The sequence below is a fragment of the Nerophis ophidion genome, linkage group LG01 (genome assembly GCF_033978795.1).
Source record: "Nerophis ophidion isolate RoL-2023_Sa linkage group LG01, RoL_Noph_v1.0, whole genome shotgun sequence".
In the NCBI taxonomy this organism is placed as follows: Eukaryota; Metazoa; Chordata; class Actinopteri; order Syngnathiformes; family Syngnathidae; genus Nerophis; species Nerophis ophidion.
In genome coordinates, this window is record NC_084611.1 from 91,373,037 (window position 1) to 91,392,356 (window position 19,320).

The 19,320-nt window shown below is 42.1% G+C and overlaps 2 protein-coding genes across 2 annotated transcripts in view; one reads left to right on the top strand and one right to left on the bottom strand.

The window, feature by feature from the left end:
• Nucleotides 1-1,776: 1,776 nt before the first annotated feature.
• ube2kb (ubiquitin-conjugating enzyme E2Kb (UBC1 homolog, yeast)) lies at nucleotides 1,777-14,834 on the bottom strand. The gene is made up of 7 exons (XM_061916080.1): nucleotides 14,546-14,834; nucleotides 12,623-12,716; nucleotides 8,607-8,665; nucleotides 8,460-8,542; nucleotides 8,292-8,391; nucleotides 5,274-5,402; nucleotides 1,777-2,218 (listed from the first exon to the last, which is right to left on the bottom strand). The coding sequence occupies exons 1-7, from the start codon at nucleotides 14,606-14,608 to the stop codon at nucleotides 2,144-2,146; spliced, it is 603 nt and encodes a 200-aa protein (XP_061772064.1). The 5' UTR covers nucleotides 14,609-14,834; the 3' UTR covers nucleotides 1,777-2,143.
• Nucleotides 14,835-18,728: 3,894 nt separating this feature from the next.
• Nucleotides 18,729-19,320, top strand: part of smim14 (small integral membrane protein 14) — a 12,882-nt gene continuing 12,290 nt past the window's right edge. The window contains exon 1 of the mRNA XM_061916094.1: nucleotides 18,729-18,887. The gene's annotated coding sequence lies outside the window, so the exon portion shown is untranslated. The remainder of the gene's footprint in view (nucleotides 18,888-19,320) is intronic.

Here is a 19,320-nt window from a genome sequence, read left to right on the forward strand (position 1 = left end):
AACTGGAAAAAAGGGTGAAAAAAATGGGAATTCCTGGAAAAAAAATTTTACTTGAAAAAAATGATAGGTTTGAATGTCCAGGATGTATTGAAGGTGGAATGGTTTTGATGGTGGAACAATTGAAGTGGGTTGAAAAATGTTGTAGTCAACAGAAAAAAATGGGAATTCTGGGAATTTCTGGAATTTTTTTTTATCTTGAAAAAAATGAGTGTGAATGTCCAGGATGGTGGAATGTGTTGAAGTTGGAACAGTTTGAATCAGATAAAAAATGTGTAAGTTTGAAAAATGTCCCATTCTTTGTAAAGGAAAAAGCGGGAATGTTTTAGTAAATGCTAAATATTTTTGAATGAATTGACATGACTGGTGTTGGAATTTTTCAAATTGGTCGACAAATGTTGAAGTAGTAACTTTCTCATTTGAGAAATAGTATTACGGAATTTCGAGAAAACTGGGATTTTCCCCCCCGTTTTTTGTCCTGATTAAGGGAATGTGACGGTGGAACAATTGAAGTGGGTTGAAAAATGTGGAAGGAGTAGTCAACTGAAAAAAGGGTGGGTAAAAAATGGGAATTCTGGGAATTTCTGGAATTTTGAACTTGAAAAAATTTATGAGTTTGAATGTCCAGGATAGTGGAACGGTTTGAATCAGATAAAAAATGTGTAAGTTTGAAAAATTCCCCATTCTTTATAAAGGGAAAAGCGGGAATGTTTTAGAAAATGCAAAAATTTTGGGAATGAGTTGACATGGCTGGCGTTGGAATTTTTTCAAATCGGTCGAGAAATGTTGAAGTATTACCTTTTTTATTTGAAAAATATTATTATGGAACTTTGGGAAAACCGGGATTTTTTCCGGTTAAAAAAAAAGTTTTTTTTGTCCTGATTAAGAGGAATGTTTTGACAGTGGAACGGTTGAAGTGGGATGAAACATGTGGAAGAAGTAGTCAACAGAAAAAATGGGAATTCTGGGAATTCCTGGAAAAAAAATGTAACTTGAAAAAAATGATCGTTTGAATGTCCAGGATCGTGGAATGTGTTGAAGGTGGAATGGTGTAAGTTAGGAAAATGGCCAACTCATTTTGAAAACCTGGAAATCTGGGAGTTTTTGGAGTTTGTCCAGGGAAAGCCCGCCATTCCCAAATAGGTTGAACAGTTTAAAGTTGGTACAGGTTGAATCGGATGAAAAACGTGGAAGGTAGAGCGCGCCAAAATTTGGAGAGGAATAATTAATACATAGATTTTGGTTTAGAAAACGTCTGTGAATGTTTTGGAGCATTTACATAATTATTCTGAGCTTTGATAAGCGTAAATGAGTTCAACTGCCCCTGATAATGATCTTGGGCAGTTACTATAACATGGCAGACATTATATATATATATATATTATATATATATAAACATACACATATGTATATGTATGTTGATATGTATGTATATATATGTATATATATATATATATATCAGCAATTCCACTACAAATTTCAATGTATCATTTGCTTGATCATTGTTTACCCTATTTCAAAACCTATTTTCTGAAATTTTCATCAATTGTCTGCCATAATCCAAACCACATATTGAAATATCTTAAATTGCACGTCGTGTTACTTTCACTCTGTAATTGAACACACCAGCGTGTGATATTCTCATGTTTGTGTGAAGGCAAAATCTATTGTTATTATGGAATAAGTGAGGAAAGTTCTAGTTTTGGTGATCAATTCCACAATGAATTTTGAAAGAAACGCAATGATTCCCGCCAGGCAGGATGTTTGTTCTCCACAGAATTTAAGAGGATTTCTTTTTTTTATTCACCACGACAGTCCAAATAGCAATCAAGGAGACTGCAAAATATAAACCTCAGCCATTATTTACAAGCCTCTTCTTTCAACCTGACGCAACATTCCACGTCTTCAAAATGTCTTTGCCTTGTTCAAAAAGTCTTTGTTGTTCCAGAAACTCCTGTGCAGCAAACAAGCATGCGTGCAGGCCAGTTCCCACAGCACACATCCCAGACAGGGAGCAGAGTGTTGCTGCGGCTGGTCGTCTCGGCCTGCTCGGCGCTTGCAGTAGAAAATCAAAACCCCGGGAGGAGCCCATGCTGGCTGCTGGTGAGTTTTGGGGTCCTTGTTTTTCTTTCTGCTGCTTGGCCTTTTAGTTGCTAAGGAGCAGTTCTGTTGCCATGGCGATGACCCAGGATTTAGAAGATAAGGCCACTATCGCAGCATTCTGTGTGGAATGTTGGGGAAGTACATGTTAGCTTGCAGTACTCTACTTTATCAAACTCAAGTCATTTGTGGCCCGCCACATCATTTTATCTGATTCACCACACAAAATGAGGTGGCCTAAGTCATTTGTGGCCCGCCACAACATTTTATGTGATTCACCACATAAAATGAAGTGGCCTGCTAAGTCATTTGTGGCCAGCCACATCATTTTATGTGATTCACCACATAAAATGAAGTGGCCTGCTAAGTCATTTGTGGCCAGCCATAACATTTTATGTGATTCACCACATAAAATGATGTGGCCTGCTGAGTCATTTGTGGCCAGCCATAACATTTTATGTGATTCACCACATAAAATGAAGTGGCCCGCTAAGTCATTTGTGGCCAGCCATAACATTTCATGTGATTCACCACATAAAATGAAGTGGCCCGCTAAGTCATTTGTGGCCAGCCATAACATTTTATGTGATTCACCACATAAAATTATGTGGCCTGCTGAGTCATTTGTGGCCAGCCATAACATTTTATGTGATTCACCACATAAAATGAAGTGGCCCGCTAAGTCATTTGTGGCCAGCCATAACATTTTATGTGATTCACCACATAAACGTGGCCTCCTGAGTCATTTGTGGCCAGCCATAACATTTTATGTGATTCACCACATAAAATGAAGTGGCCTGCTAAGTCATTTGTGGCCAGCCACATCATTTTATGTGATTCACCACATAAAATGAAGTGGCCTGCTAAGTCATTTGTGGCCAGCCATAACATTTTATGTGATTCACCACATAAAATTATGTGGCCTGCTGAGTCATTTGTGGCCAGCCATAACATTTTATGTGATTCACCACATAAAATGAAGTGGCCCGCTAAGTCATTTGTGGCCAGCCATAACATTTTATGTGATTCACCACATAAATGTGGCCTCCTGAGTCATTTGTGGCCAGCCATAACATTTTATGTGATTCACCACATAAAATGAAGTGGCCCGCTAAGTCATTTGTGGCCAGCCATAACATTTTATGTGATTCACCACATAAACGTGGCCTCCTGAGTCATTTGTGGCCAGCCATAACATTTTATGTGATTCACCACATAAAATGAAGTGGCCCGCTAAGTCATTTGTGGCCAGCCATAACATTTTATGTGATTCACCACATAAAATGAAGTGGCCCGCTAAGTCATTTGTGGCCAGCCATAACATTTTATGTGATTCACCACATAAAATGAAGTGGCCCGCTAAGTCATTTGTGGCCAGCCATAACATTTTATGTGATTCGCCACATAAAATGATGTGGCCTGCTGAGTCATTTGTGGCCAGCCACATTTTATGTGATTCACCACATAAAATGAAGTGGCCAGCCATATCATTTTACATGGCCCGCTACGTCATTTGTGGCCAGTCATTTCATTTTATGTGATTCACCACATAAAAGTGGCCTGCTGAGTCATTTGTGGCCAGCCATATCATTTTACGTAGCCCGCTAAGTCATTTGTGGCCAGCCAATTCATTTTATGTGATTCACCACATAAATGTGGCCTGCTGAGTCATTTGTGGCCAGCCACATCATTTTATGTGATTCACCACATAAAATAATGTGGCCTGCTAAGTCATTTGTGGCAAGTCACATCATTTTATGTGTTTCACCACATAAAATAATGTAGCCTGCTAAGTCATTTGTGGCGAGTCACATCATTTTATATTGGCTCACCATGCCATTTTAAGTAGCCCGGTATGTCATTTGTGGCCGGCCACATCATTCTAACGTGGTTCGCCATGTCATATAACATAGTCCACCACATCATTTTATGTGTTTCACCACATGAAACGTGGCCTGCTGAGTCATTTGTGGTCAACCATATTATTGAAAATGGTCCACCATGTCATTTAAGTGGCCCGCCACGTCATTTTATGTTTCACCACATAAGATGATGTGGCCTGCTAAGTCATTTGTGGCGAGTCACATCGTTTTAATTTCCCCTCTCTGATTTATAGTGGCTCACCATGCCATTTTCAGTAGCCCGCTACGTCATTTGTGGCCGGCCACATCATTCTAATGTGGTTCGCCATATCGTATAACATAGTCCACCACGTCATTTTATGTAGCCTGCCACGATGTGGCTCACCACATCATTTTACTGTGGCTCACCATGCCATTTTAAGGAGCCCGCTAAGTTATTTGTGGCCCGCCACATAATTTTAATGTGTTTCACCACATTAAATGTGGCCTGCTGAGTCATTTGTGGTCAACCATATTACGTGGCCCGCTAAGTCATTCATTTTATGTGATTCACCACATAAAATAATGTGGCCTGCTAAGCCATTTGTGGCCCGCCACGTCATTTTGTGTTTCACCACATAAAATTATGTGGCCTGCTAAGTCATTTGTGGCCAGCCATATCATTAAAAGTGGTCCGCCACATCATTTTATGTAGCCCGCCACGTCATTTATGTGGCCCGCTAAGGCATTTGTGGTCAACCATTATTTTAAAAATAGTCCGCCACGTCATTTTATGGTGGGCTGCTAAGCCATTTGTAGCCCACCACGTCATTGTATGTGTTTCACCACATAAAATAGTGTGGCCTGCTAAGTCATTTGTGGCCCGCCATACCGTTTAATGTGTTTCACCACATAAAATAAGTGGCCCGCTAAGTCATTTGTGGCCCGCCACATCATTTAATGTGATTCACCACATAAAATGATGTGGCCTGCTGAGTCATGTGTGGCCAGCCATATCATCAAAAATGGTCTGCCACATCATTTTATGTGGCCCCCAAGTCATTTGTGGCCTGCCACATCATTTTATGCGTTTCCCCACATAAAATGATGTGGCCTGCTGAGTCATGTGTAGCCAGCCACATCATTAAAATTGGTCCGCCACGTCACTTTATGCCTAAAGTTGTCTTTTCTTTAAGTTATGATGCCATGATTGTACCAGTCCGGCCCACTTGGGAATAGTTTTTTCTCTGCTATAAAAAGAGTTTGACAGCCCAGCTGCACACTGACTACTCTAAAGCACAGTGCACCTAACACGTGACACAAGTAGAAGCTGACCTTGTCGAAGCCCATGGCGCACAGTTTGTCTATTTTGCCCGTGTGGTCAGGACAGGGCGGGGGGGCGCCGGCGTAGATGTGAGACCACATCCTGGCCGTCTGTCTGAACATGTCCGGGTTCTGCTTGTACTGCGGGGACACGGAGACACCACATCAACACACACGGGACAGCACATCAACACACACGGGACAGCACATCAACACACACGGAGACAGCACATCAACACACACGGAGACACCACATCAACACACACGGGACAGCACATCAACACACACGGAGACACCACATCAACACACACGGAGACACCACATCAACACACACGGAGACACCACATCAACACACACGGAGACACCACATCAACACACACGGGACAGCACATCAACACACACGGGACAGCACATCAACACACACGGAGACACCACATCAACACACACGGGACAGCACATCAACACACACGGGACAGCACATCAACACACACGGAGACACCACATCAACACACACGGAGACACCACATCAACACACACGGGACAGCACATCAACACACACGGGACAGCACATCAACACACGGAGACACCACATCAACACACACGGGACAGCACATCAACACACACGGAGACACCACATCAACACACACGGGACAGCACATCAACACACACGGAGACACCACATCAACACACGGAGACACCACATCAACACACACGGAGACACCACATCAACACACACGGAGACACCACATCAACACACGGAGACACCACATCAACACACACGGGACAGCACATCAACACACACGGAGACACCACATCAACACACGGAGACACCACATCAACACACACGGAGACACCACATCAACACACACGGAGACACCACATCAACACACACGGAGACACCACATCAACACACACGGAGACACCACATCAACACACACGGGACAGCACATCAACACACACGGAGACACCACATCAACACACACGGAGACACCACATCAACACACACGGAGACACCACATCAACACACACGGAGACACCACATCAACACACACGGGACAGCACATCAACACACACGGGACAGCACATCAACACACACGGAGACACCACATCAACACACACGGGACAGCACATCAACACACACGGGACAGCACATCAACACACACGGAGACACCACATCAACACACACGGAGACACCACATCAACACACACGGGACAGCACATCAACACACACGGGACAGCACATCAACACACGGAGACACCACATCAACACACGGAGACACCACATCAACACACACGGGACAGCACATCAACACACACGGAGACCCCACATCAACACACACGGGACAGCACATCAACACACACGGAGACACCACATCAACACACGGAGACACCACATCAACACACACGGAGACACCACATCAACACACACGGAGACACCACATCAACACACGGAGACACCACATCAACACACACGGGACAGCACATCAACACACACGGAGACACCACATCAACACACGGAGACACCACATCAACACACACGGAGACACCACATCAACACACACGGAGACACCACATCAACACACGGAGACACCACATCAACACACACGGAGACACCACATCAACACACACGGAGACACCACATCAACACACGGAGACACCACATCAACACACACGGGACAGCACATCAACACACACGGAGACACCACATCAACACACGGAGACACCACATCAACACACACGGAGACACCACATCAACACACACGGAGACACCACATCAACACACACGGAGACACCACATCAACACACACGGAGACACCACATCAACACACACGGGACAGCACATCAACACACACGGAGACACCACATCAACACACACGGAGACACCACATCAACACACACGGAGACACCACATCAACACACACGGGACAGCACATCAACACACACGGGACAGCACATCAACACACACGGAGACACCACATCAACACACACGGGACAGCACATCAACACACACGGGACAGCACATCAACACACACGGAGACACCACATCAACACACACGGAGACACCACATCAACACACACGGGACAGCACATCAACACACACGGGACAGCACATCAACACACACGGAGACACCACATCAACACACGGAGACACCACATCAACACACACGGGACAGCACATCAACACACACGGAGACACCACATCAACACACACGGGACAGCACATCAACACACACGGAGACACCACATCAACACACGGAGACACCACATCAACACACACGGAGACACCACATCAACACACACGGAGACACCACATCAACACACACGGAGACACCACATCAACACACGGAGACACCACATCAACACACACGGGACAGCACATCAACACACACGGAGACACCACATCAACACACGGAGACACCACATCAACACACACGGGACAGCACATCAACACACACGGAGACACCACATCAACACACGGAGACACCACATCAACACACACGGGACAGCACATCAACACACACGGAGACACCACATCAACACACACGGAGACACCACATCAACACACACGGAGACACCACATCAACACACACGGAGACACCACATCAACACACACGGAGACACCACATCAACACACACGGGACAGCACATCAACACACGGGACAGCACATCAACACACACGGGACAGCACATCAACACACACGGAGACACCACATCAACACACACGGAGACACCACATCAACACACACGGAGACACCACATCAACACACACGGAGACACCACATCAACACACACGGGACAGCACATCAACACACGGGACAGCACATCAACACACACGGGACAGCACATCAACACACACGGAGACACCACATCAACACACACGGAGACACCACATCAACACACACGGAGACACCACATCAACACACGGAGACACCACATCAACACACACGGAGACACCACATCAACACACACGGGACACCACATCAACACACGGAGACAGCACATCAACACACACACTGCCACACACGCTACCTGGTTGGCCACCACGGCGTCCTGCGGGTCGTCGGGTTCGGCGGCGGCCAGGAGCGCTTGAAGGGACAACAAGACGGTGCGCAGTGTCATGGCGGCCGCCCTGACACACACAGCAGATGTCGTCACCTCAGTCCGACGTTGGCGTCTCTTAGCGTGTGTGTCACTCACCACTGGTCCTTCAAGATGTCCAGACAGATGGCGCCGGTCACTGAGCTGATGTTTGGGTGCCAGATCTTGGTGATGAAGCGAATCTTCAAGGAGCCAAGGTGTGTCAGTGCTGTGGAATGTCAAGGGGGGTCTTTTCTGTGGCCATACCTTGGGTGCGTTGAAGGGGTACGTCTCCGGTATTTTGATCTCCAGCTGGAACCTTCCTCCTGCCGGGAAAACACCTTCTTTTATTAGTCTTGCATAAATGTGGAAAGACAACATTGCACTTAAGTCTGTTTGTAAAAGTCAATAACTGTGCAGTGTGGGGTTACACCAGTAATAGTATGCTATCATGCTACTGGTATGCTATCATGGTACTGGTATGCTGTCATGGTACTGGTATGCTGTCATGGTACTGGTATGCTGTCATGGTACTGGTATGCTGTCATGGTACTGGTATGCTATCATGCTACTGGTATGCTATCATGGTACTGGTATGCTATCATGGTACTGGTATGCTATCATGCTACTGGTATGCTATCATGCTACTGGTATGCTGTCATGGTACTGGTATGCTATCATGGTACTGGTATGCTATCATGCTACTGGCATGCTATCATGGTACCGGTATGCTATCATGGTACTGGTATGCTATCATGGTACTGGTATGCTATCATGGTACTGGTATGCTATCATGCTACTGGTATGCTATCATGGTACTGGTATGCTGTCATGGTACTGGTATGCTATCATGGTACTGGTATGCTATCATGGTACTGGTATGCTGTCATGGTACTGGTATGCTGTCATGGTACTGGTATGCTGTCATGGTACTGGTATGCTATCATGGTACTGGTCTGCTGTCATGGTACTGGTATGCTGTCATGGTACTGGTATGCTATCATGGTACTGGTATGCTATCATGGTACTGGTATGCTGTCATGGTACTGGTATGCTGTCATGGTACTGGTATGCTATCATGGTACTGGTCTGCTGTCATGGTACTGGTATGCTATCATGGTACTGGTATGCTGTCATGCTACTGGTATGCTATCATGCTACTGGTATGCTATCATGGTACTGGTATGCTATCATGGTACTGGTATGCTATCATGGTACTGGTATGCTGTCATGCTACTGGTATGCTGTCATGCTACTGGTATGCTGTCATGCTACTGGTATGCTGTCATGGTACTGGTATGCTATCATGCTACTGGTATGCTATCATGCTACTGGTATGCTATCATGCTACTGGTATGCTATCATGGTACTGGTATGCTATCATGGTACTGGTATGCTATCATGGTACCGGTATGCTATCATGCTACCGGTATGCTATCATGCTACCGGTATGCTGTCATGGTACCGGTATGCTATCATGGTACCGGTATGCTATCATGGTACCGGTATGCTATCATGGTACCGGTATGCTATCATGGTACCGGTATGCTGTCATGGTACCGGTATGCTGTCATGGTACTGGTATGCTATCATGCTACTGGCATGCTATCATGGTACTGGTATGCTATCATGGTACTGGTATGCTATCATGCTACTGGTATGCTATCATGGTACTGGTATGCTATCATGGTACTGGTATGCTATCATGGTACTGGTATGCTATCATGGTACTGGTATGCTGTCATGGTACTGGTATGCTATCATGGTACTGGTATGCTGTCATGGTACTGGTATGCTATCATGCTACTGGCATGCTATCATGGTACTGGTATGCTATTATGCTACTGGTATGCTATAATGGTACTGGTATGCTGTCATGCTACTGGTATGCTGTCATGGTACTGGTATGCTATCATGCTACTGGTATGCTATCATGCTACTGGTATGCTGTCATGCTACTGGTATGCTGTCATGGTACTGGTATGCTGTCATGGTACTGGTATGCTATCATGCTACTGGTATGCTATCATGCTACTGGTATGCTATCATGCTACTGGTATGCTATCATGCTACTGGTATGCTATCATGCTACTGGTATGCTGTCATGGTACTGGCATGCTATCATGCTACTGGCATGCTATCATGGTACTGGTATGCTATCATGGTACTGGTATGCTGTCATGGTACTGGTATGCTGTCATGGTACTGGTATGCTGTCATGGTACTGGTATGCTATCATGCTACTGGCATGCTATCATGGTACTGGCATGCTATCATGGTACTGGCATGCTATCATGCTACTGGTATGCTATCATGGTACTGGTATGCTATCATGCTACTGGTATGCTGTCATGGTACTGGTATGCTGTCATGGTACTGGTATGATATCATGCTACTGGTATGCTATCATGCTACTGGTATGCTATCATGGTACTGGTATGCTATCATGCTACTGGTATGCTATCATGGTACTGGTATGCTATCATGGTACTGGTATGCTGTCATGCTACTGGTATGCTATCATGCTACTGGCATGCTATCATGGTACTGGTATGCTATCATGGTACTGGTATGCTATCATGCTACTGGCATGCTATCATGGTACTGGCATGCTATCATGCTACTGGTATGCTATCATGGTACTGGTATGCTATCATGGTACTGGTATGCTATCATGGTACTGGTATGCTATCATGCTACTGGTATGCTATCATGCTACTGGTATGCTATCATGCTACTGGTATGCTATCATGGTACTGGTATGCTATCATGCTACTGGTATGCTATCATGGTACTGGTATGCTATCATGGTACTGGTATGCTATCATAGTACTGGTATGCTATCATGGTACTAATCAATCAAAAACTCTACTATCAATCAATCAATCAATCAATGTTTGTTTGTATGGCCCTAAATCACAAGTGTCTCAAAGGGCTGCACAAGCCACGACCACATCCTCTGTTCAGATCCCACATAAGGGCAAGGAAAAACTCACAACCCAGTGGTATGTCAATGTGAATGACTTTTGATTGATTTATTGATACTTTTATTAGTAGATTGCACAGTTCAGTACATATTCCGTACAATTGACCACTAAATGGTAACACCCCAATACGTTTTTCAACTTGTTTAAGTCGGGGTTCATGTTAATCAATTCATGGTAACTATGAGAAACCTTGGAGAGGACCACAGATGTGGGTAATTATAATATTGTTATTGTTATTATTATTATTAAGAGCCTGGCTAAATTGGGGACAAAAGCAGAAGATTGGTTTGGAGGCCATTACGTTTTTCACACTTTAATTTTTTAAATATTTCACTGAAACTTGAATTCAATTTGATGCATTTTGGGACAAAAAAAATTACATTTTTAAAATATAGAAAGTTCTCATATTTATAATTGACATGTTTTGTGTTTTATTTTACTTAGAATAAAATATTTGTGATATTATTATTTAGTGCAAGGGTAATTTAAAACCCTAATCAGCATTTTGCTTGAAGGCCATTACACATATGTATGTATGTATGTATGTATATATATATATATATATATATATATATATATATATATATATATACATACACACACACACACACATATATACATTAAGGGAAGAAGATTAAGAGCTATTCAGTAGGATTTAAGGTCCAAGCTATTGAATATGCTAAAAAGAACAGTAAGCAGCTATGTTTTATTAATATACCGTAGCTGCGTGTGTCAAATATGAGTCATTAAATGGTGGTAGAGGGCGCTAGTGATCCTTCTTGCGACTACTCGGCTGCAGAAGAAGTGACAACAAGCAGCAAGAGTGAGCAGCAATCATTTATTTTTTCCTCTCGCTTGCACTTTTAACATGGAGGATTACATATCTAAAATAAAACAGTTTTCTAAACTTGACTTTCAATGGAAGCAGGAGGTAACAAAGGAAGATCTCCATCGAGACAGAGACACTTTTGAAACTGAAGAAAGATAAGGAAGACTTCTATAAACAAGTTATCGATGCTTTTGATCAGAAGGAGCTGCGCATGGACTTCATTTATAAGTAAAGGTAAGACCATAATAACGTTTTTTTTATTAAATGTGCTTTTCATGATGGTATCCTTACATCACACTCAAATTTATAAGCGCAGGCCTAAATTCACCGCATGCCTTCGGTAAGCGCCGGAGTGAGAAGAGGTTTTAAAATAATTAGCGCCTCGGCGGCAATTCAAGGAAATACGGTATATATGTATAAAAAATGTTTAACAACACCAACAACAAGATGGAAGCACACATACTTGCCTTCATAAGGTGTGTCTGGAGGACCTGCTATCTCACCATTGAGTTCTGTGAAGTTGTCATCCACCATGTCCACACTGATCTGGTTCTTACTGGTCTACAAAGTACACACATGGACAACATCATTGTATTGTCTACAAAGGTGACAAGTAGATAATAAAACACACAACTTTGAAGACCTACTGAAAGCCACTACTAGCGACCACACAGTCTGATAGTTTATATATCAATGATGAAATATTAACATTGCAACACATGCCAATATGGCCGCTTTAGTTTACTAAATTGCAATTTTAAATTTCCCGCCGAGTTTACTGTTGAAAACGTCGTGGAATGTTTGTGACATTATTGGTTGGAGGCGACATATTAGCCCAGCACCACTTGTGACTAAAAGTCGTCTCTTTTTATTGCATAATTACACAGTATTCTGGACATCTGTGTTGCTGAATCTTTTGCAATTTGTTCAATTAATGGAGAAGTCAAAGTAGAAAGATGGAGGTGGGAAGCTTTTAGCCTTTAGCCACACAAACACACGGTGTTTCCTTGTTTAAAATTCCCGGAGGTGAAGCTTTACTATGGATCAGAGCGGTCAAGCGAACATGGATCCCGACCACATGTCAACCGGCAGGTTTCGGTGAGAAAATTGTGGTAATAAGTCGCCTCTTACCGGAGATCAGCAGAGCTTCTGTCCTGCTGCAGCTTCGTGACTTCCCTCAACACACCCGTAGACACACCCCTCCGACTATCAGGTACTATTTAATCTCACTAAAACACTAGCAACACAATAGGCGAATAAGAGATTTCCCAGAATTTCATCCATCCATTTCTACCGCTTATTCCCTTTCGGGGTCGCGGGGGGCGCTGGCGCCTATCTCAGCTACAATCGGGCGGAAGGCGGCGTACACCCTGGACAAGACACCACTTCATCACAAGGCCAACACAGATAGACAGACAACATTCACACACTAGGGACCATTTAGTGTTGCCAATCAACCTATCCCCAGGTGCATGTCTTTGGAAGTGGGAGGAAGCCGGAGTACCCGGAGGGAACCCACGCATTCACGGGGAGAACATGCAAACTCCACACAGAAAGATCCTCAGTCTGGAATTGAACCCAGGACTGCAGGACCTTCGTATTGTGAGGCAGACGTACTAACCCCTCTTCCACCGTGAAGCCCGATTTCCCAGAATTACCCAAGTAAATGTGTCTAAAAACGTCTGAATCGCTCTCACTACAATCACCTTTTTTTCTCTAGTCCTTCACTCTAAATTTCCTCATCCACAAATATTTCATTCTCACTCAAATTAATGGGGAAATTGTCGTTTTCTTGGTCTGAATGGAGGCTCACATTATAAACAGTGTGAGGATGTGAGGAGCCCTACAACCCGTGACGTCACGCGCGTATCGTCTGCTACTTCCGGTACAGGCAAGGCTTTTTTATTAGCGACCAAAACTTGCAAACTTTATCGTTGATGTTCTCTACTAAATCCTTTCAGCAAAAATATGGCAATATCGTGAAATGATCAAGTATGACACATAGAATGGACCTGCTATCCACGTTTAAATAAGAACATCTCATTTCAGTAGGCTTTGAAAATGCATCTGAAATAGGTGTTGCGTTCACGGGTCAGAGGAGACGCCAGCAATCTGTCATTAGCACGGCACACACCTGGCAACAACAAACATGTCACGACCCGTTTTTTTTATTCCTATCAAACACACAACCACCGCTCTTGTAAGCACCATCACGAGTGTTTGTAAAGACGGGACACAAATGTCGCACATTCCGACAAACGCAACACTCGTAGGGAAGTCCCCGACGTGCCGTGAACGCACCATCATGGGCGCCGCTGCTAGCTAAAGTTAGCCGCGAGCTAACTTGTTTGGACGACAAAATGGCGAACAAACATCCGCCTTGGCGCTACCTCTTCGCTCCGGAGCACTTCTTTGAACTCCCGCTTGATTCTCTGCACCGCGATGTTGGTCATGGCGTCGCCGAGGTGATGAACGCTGCTCGCCGCAAAGCAGCCGCACCCGCCGCTCCCCTCCCCTCGTCTCTGTGACGTCACCACACTATTTGATGACGTCGTTCCCCTTTTGACGTCGGCGCGTCCGCTGGAAGCTTCGCGGGCGGTGGAAACACAAACAGCCGGCCTGCGTTCTTTTCATTTAAGACGACCTTCCGGCTTTTTCTCGCCACGACGTTGCCTGTCCCCCTTTTACACTGCTGTATAGATGTACTTTTTTATACTGTTTGTCCCCGGTAGGGTCGCAGGCAGGGGCGGTACCAGCACATTCTGGGGCCCCCATACACAAGACTCCTAAAAGCCCCCCCATTCCAACTATTGGTATGTTAGACCAGGGGTCAGCAACCTTTTTGAAAGCAAGAGCTACTTCTTGGGTACTGATTAATGCCAAGGGCTACCAGTTTGATACACACTTCAATAAATTGCCAGAAATAGCCAATTTGCTCAATTGACCTTTAATAAATAAATCTATATATATATATAAAAAAAATGATGTCATTCCGTCGTACATTTTTTTCCCTTTTACGTAAGTTTTTTTGTAGAGAATAAATAAATGATGAAAAAACACTTAATTGAAAGGTTTAAAAGAGGACAAAACAGGAAAAAAATGAAAATAAAATTTTTGACACATAGTTTATCTTCAATTTCTTTCGACTCTTTAAAATTCAAAATTCAAACTAGCTAATTCGAATCTTTTTGAAAAAATTAAAAAAATAATTTATGGAACATCATTAGTAATTTTTCCTGATTAAGATTAATTTTAGAATTTTGATGACATGTTTTAAATAGGTTAAAATTTGTTGGAATATATAACAAATTGGACCAAGCTATATTTTTAACAAAGACAAATTATTATTTTTTCTAGATTTTCCAGAACAAAAATTTTAAAAGCATTTCAAAAGACTTTGAAATAAGATTTAAATTTGATTCTATAGATTTGCCAGAATATTTTTATTTTATTTTAATCATAATAAATTTGAAGAAATATTTCACAAATATTCTTTGTTGAAAAAACAGAAGCTAAAATGAAGAATTAAAATAAAATGTATTATTTATTCTTTACAAAAAAAAAACTTGAACATTGATTTAAATTGTCAGGAAAGAAGAGGAAGGAATTTAAAAGGTAAAAAGGTATATGTGTTTAAAAATCTTAAAATCATTTTTAAGGTTGTATTTTTTCTCTAAAATTGTCTTTCTTAAAGTTATAAGAAGCAAAGTAAAAAAAATATTTATTCAAACAAGTGAAGACCAAGTCTTTAAAATATTTTCTTGGATTTTAGAATTTTATTTGAGTTTTGTCTCTCTTAGAATTAAAAATGTTGAGCAAAGCTAGTAAATAAATACAATTTAAAAAATAGAGGCAGCTCACTGGTAAGTGCTGCTATTTGAGCTATTTTTAGAACAGGCCAGCGGGCGACTCATCTGGTCCTTACAGGCGACCTGGTCTTGGTGACCCCTGGAATAGAACATTCACTCAGTCGATTAAAGCCAGCTTTTTAAAACTTACTTAGGTTTTTAACTTAAAAAATGTGATTAACATATCAAGATAACCCCTAAAATAATTATTTTATTTATTATTGAAAAAGTTGTTTTTTTATGCTAACTTTTATATAAACCAAGTATCAAGTGATATAACTTCACATATGTTTACATTAGCATGCTAACATTATTGGCATGCTATAACTCTTTTAACTAATTTTACAGCCGTTCACCCCAGAGTGATTTACTTGGTCCTTGAAACATGCTAACTATTTTAGCTAATTTTACAGCCGTTCACCTCACGTTCATATAACTTGGTACTTGACACATGCTAACTCTTTTAGCTAATTTTACAGCCGTTCACCTCACGTTCATATAACTTGGTACTTGACACATGCTAACTCTTTTAGCTAATTTTACAGCCGTTCACCTCACGTTCATATAACTTGGTACTTGACACATGCTAACTCTTTTAGCTAATTTTACAGCCGTTCACCTCACGTTCATATAACTTGGTACTTGACACATGCTAACTCTTTTAGCTAATTTTACAGCCGTTCACCCCAGGGTGATATAACTTGGTACTTGTAACATGCTAACTCTTTTGGCTAATTTTACAGCCGTTCACCTCAGGGTGCTATAACTTGGTCCTTGGAACATGCTAACTCTTTTAGCAAATTTTACAGCCGTTCACCCCAGGGTGATATAACTTGGTACTTGTAACATGCTAACTCTTTTAGCAAATTTTACAGCCGTTCACCCCAGAGTGATAAAACTTGGTCCTTGAAACATGCTAACTCTTTTGGCTAATTTTACAGCTGTTCACCTCAGGGTGATTTAACTTGGTCCTTGGAACATGCTAACTCTTTTAGCAAATTTTACAGCCGTTCACCCCAGGGTGATATAACTTGGTACTTGTAACATGCTAACTCTTTTAGCAAATTTTACAGCCGTTCACCCCAGAGTGATAAAACTTGGTCCTTGAAACATGCTAACTCTTTTGGCTAATTTTACAGCTGTTCACCTCAGGGTGATTTAACTTGGTCCTTGGAACATGCTAACTATTTTAGCACATTTTACAGCCATTCACCTCAGAGTAATATAACTTGGGACTTGACACATGCTAACTCTTTTGGCTAATTTTACAGCTGTTCACCTTAGGGTGATTTAACTTGGTCCTTGAAACATGCTAACTCTTTTAGCTAATTTTACAGCCGTTCACCTTAGGGCAGTGGTTCTTAAATGGGGGTACTTGAAGGTATGCCAAGGGGTACATGAGATTTTTTTTTTAATATTCTAAAAATAGCAACAATTCAAAAATCCTTTATAAGTATATTTATTGAATAACACTTCAACAAAATATGAATGTAATGTCATAAACTGTGAAAAGAAATGCAACAATGCAATATTCAGTGTTGACAGCTAGATTTTTTGTGGAAATGTTCCATAAATATTGATGTTAAAGATTTATTTTTCTTGTGAAGAAATGTTTATAACTAAGTTGATGAAACTTTAAGTTGAAGATTACTTCTATGTGTAGAAATCTTTATTTATAATTGAATCACTTGTTTATTTTTCAACAACTTTTTAGTTATTTTTATATCTTTTTTTTCCAAATAGTTCAAGAAAGACCACTACAAATGAGCAATATTTTGCACTGTTATACAATTTAATAAATCAGAAGATGTCAGGTTGAAACACTGATGACATCTATTAAACAAGACAAGAAGCAAAGAATCAAACAGAGACAGAATTAAATTTGGACTCAATCTTGAGGAGGGACATGGCCACTTTACTCTCTGTACAGTCTTACACCACACACTGACAAAAGATTGTACTCCTTCTTTATTTGACTTTCTGCCACTCCCCGCCCACAGCTGCTTCCTGAGGGAAGTGGGTCATAAACAGCGTTGCCTTCGGTTACCGAACAGTTTGAAGAGAGTTCGTAAAATACTTCAAAAAGAGTTCCTTTGAAAGTCGGGCAGATCCTGGCATCTATCCGCTTTGAAGTCCCAGTGGTTTTTTTACGAGCCTTCTTCTTGGTAGGTTTCAAAAACAGCTACCGTCTCCCTACTAGGAACTCACTTTAACACAAAGTATTGTGATCATTTGGAGAGAATAGTTCTGACAGAAACTGATGACATAGTGCTGTATTTTACTTCTTTATCTCCTTTTTTCAACCAAAAATGATTTGCTTCAATTAGGGGGTACTTGAATAAAAAAAAAAAAAAATGATCACAGGGGGTACATCACTGAAAAAAAGGTTGACAACTACTGACTGAGGGTGATTAACTTGGTACTTGAAACATGCTATATAACTATTTTAGTTAATTTTACAGCCCTTCACCTCAGGTTCATATAACTTGGTACTTGACACATGTTAAATATTAGCATGCTACATTGGCATGTTAAATGTTATATATGTTTATTTTGCAATACTAAAATAATAAAACCCCAAGTCTATTAGCAACATTTACAGCCACAAAGTTGAAGTAAACACAGCCCAGACCTGTTTGTTTACAATTGTCTCTATACTCGTGCTACGCTGCGATTGGACGAGAGCCCAGTCCGTCAAAGCCCTCGACCAATGAGAGGCGCCGGCGGTTTTTAAATCCCCACCCCGTGGGTTCCCGGATGTGCATCACAAAGGCAAGTGTGCCGCTGACATGCAAAAAAGACAACACGTCGCCTTCTTTCTGACTTCTTTGGGACGTTCTAGCGACGTTTTCTACAACTTCTGTGTCTCCTCTCCGAAGCACAAGTAAGTTTCACTCCGCTTCTGTTCGTCCCGACATCTGTTTAAAGGTCCACACCTCACTTTTAAAAGGGAGTTGTCTTGCTAAACTCAAGTACCTCAACATCTTCTAGTGTGAGTAATAAACCTCATTAATGAGTCTTCTGAAAAAAACAACACTTCTTTACTCTCCACTCGAGACGGCTTGTTTTGTGTGTGCCAACTTTGTTGAAGAAGAACTTGCACTTGTTGGCCACTTAATTAGGTACACTTGTTAGAGGGGATCCCACAGCCTGCAATGTCTGTCATGACCAGCAGGGCGGCGCCAATCTCCAGCTTGCATTTAATAACCTCCTCAGACCCTCAGAAGTAAACATGGCTCAAGTTGGCATGTGTCAAGTACTAAGTTTTATCACTCTGAAAAAGTACTAAGTTCTATCACCCTGAAAAAGTACTAAGT

What these genes read in the sequence shown, in the direction of transcription:
- ube2kb (XM_061916080.1), bottom strand. Translation starts at nt 14,608, where the DNA reads ATGACCAACATCGCGGTGCAGAGAATCAAGCGGGAGTTCAAAGAAGTG. An exon ending in AAGTGCTCCGGAGCGAAGAG is followed by an intron (nt 12,717 to 14,545) that starts GTAGCGCCAAGG and finishes TGTACTTTGTAG; the next exon opens with ACCAGTAAGAACCAGATCAG. An exon ending in TCCAGACACACCTTATGAAG is followed by an intron (nt 8,666 to 12,622) that starts GCAAGTATGTGT and finishes TTTTCCCGGCAG; the next exon opens with GAGGAAGGTTCCAGCTGGAG.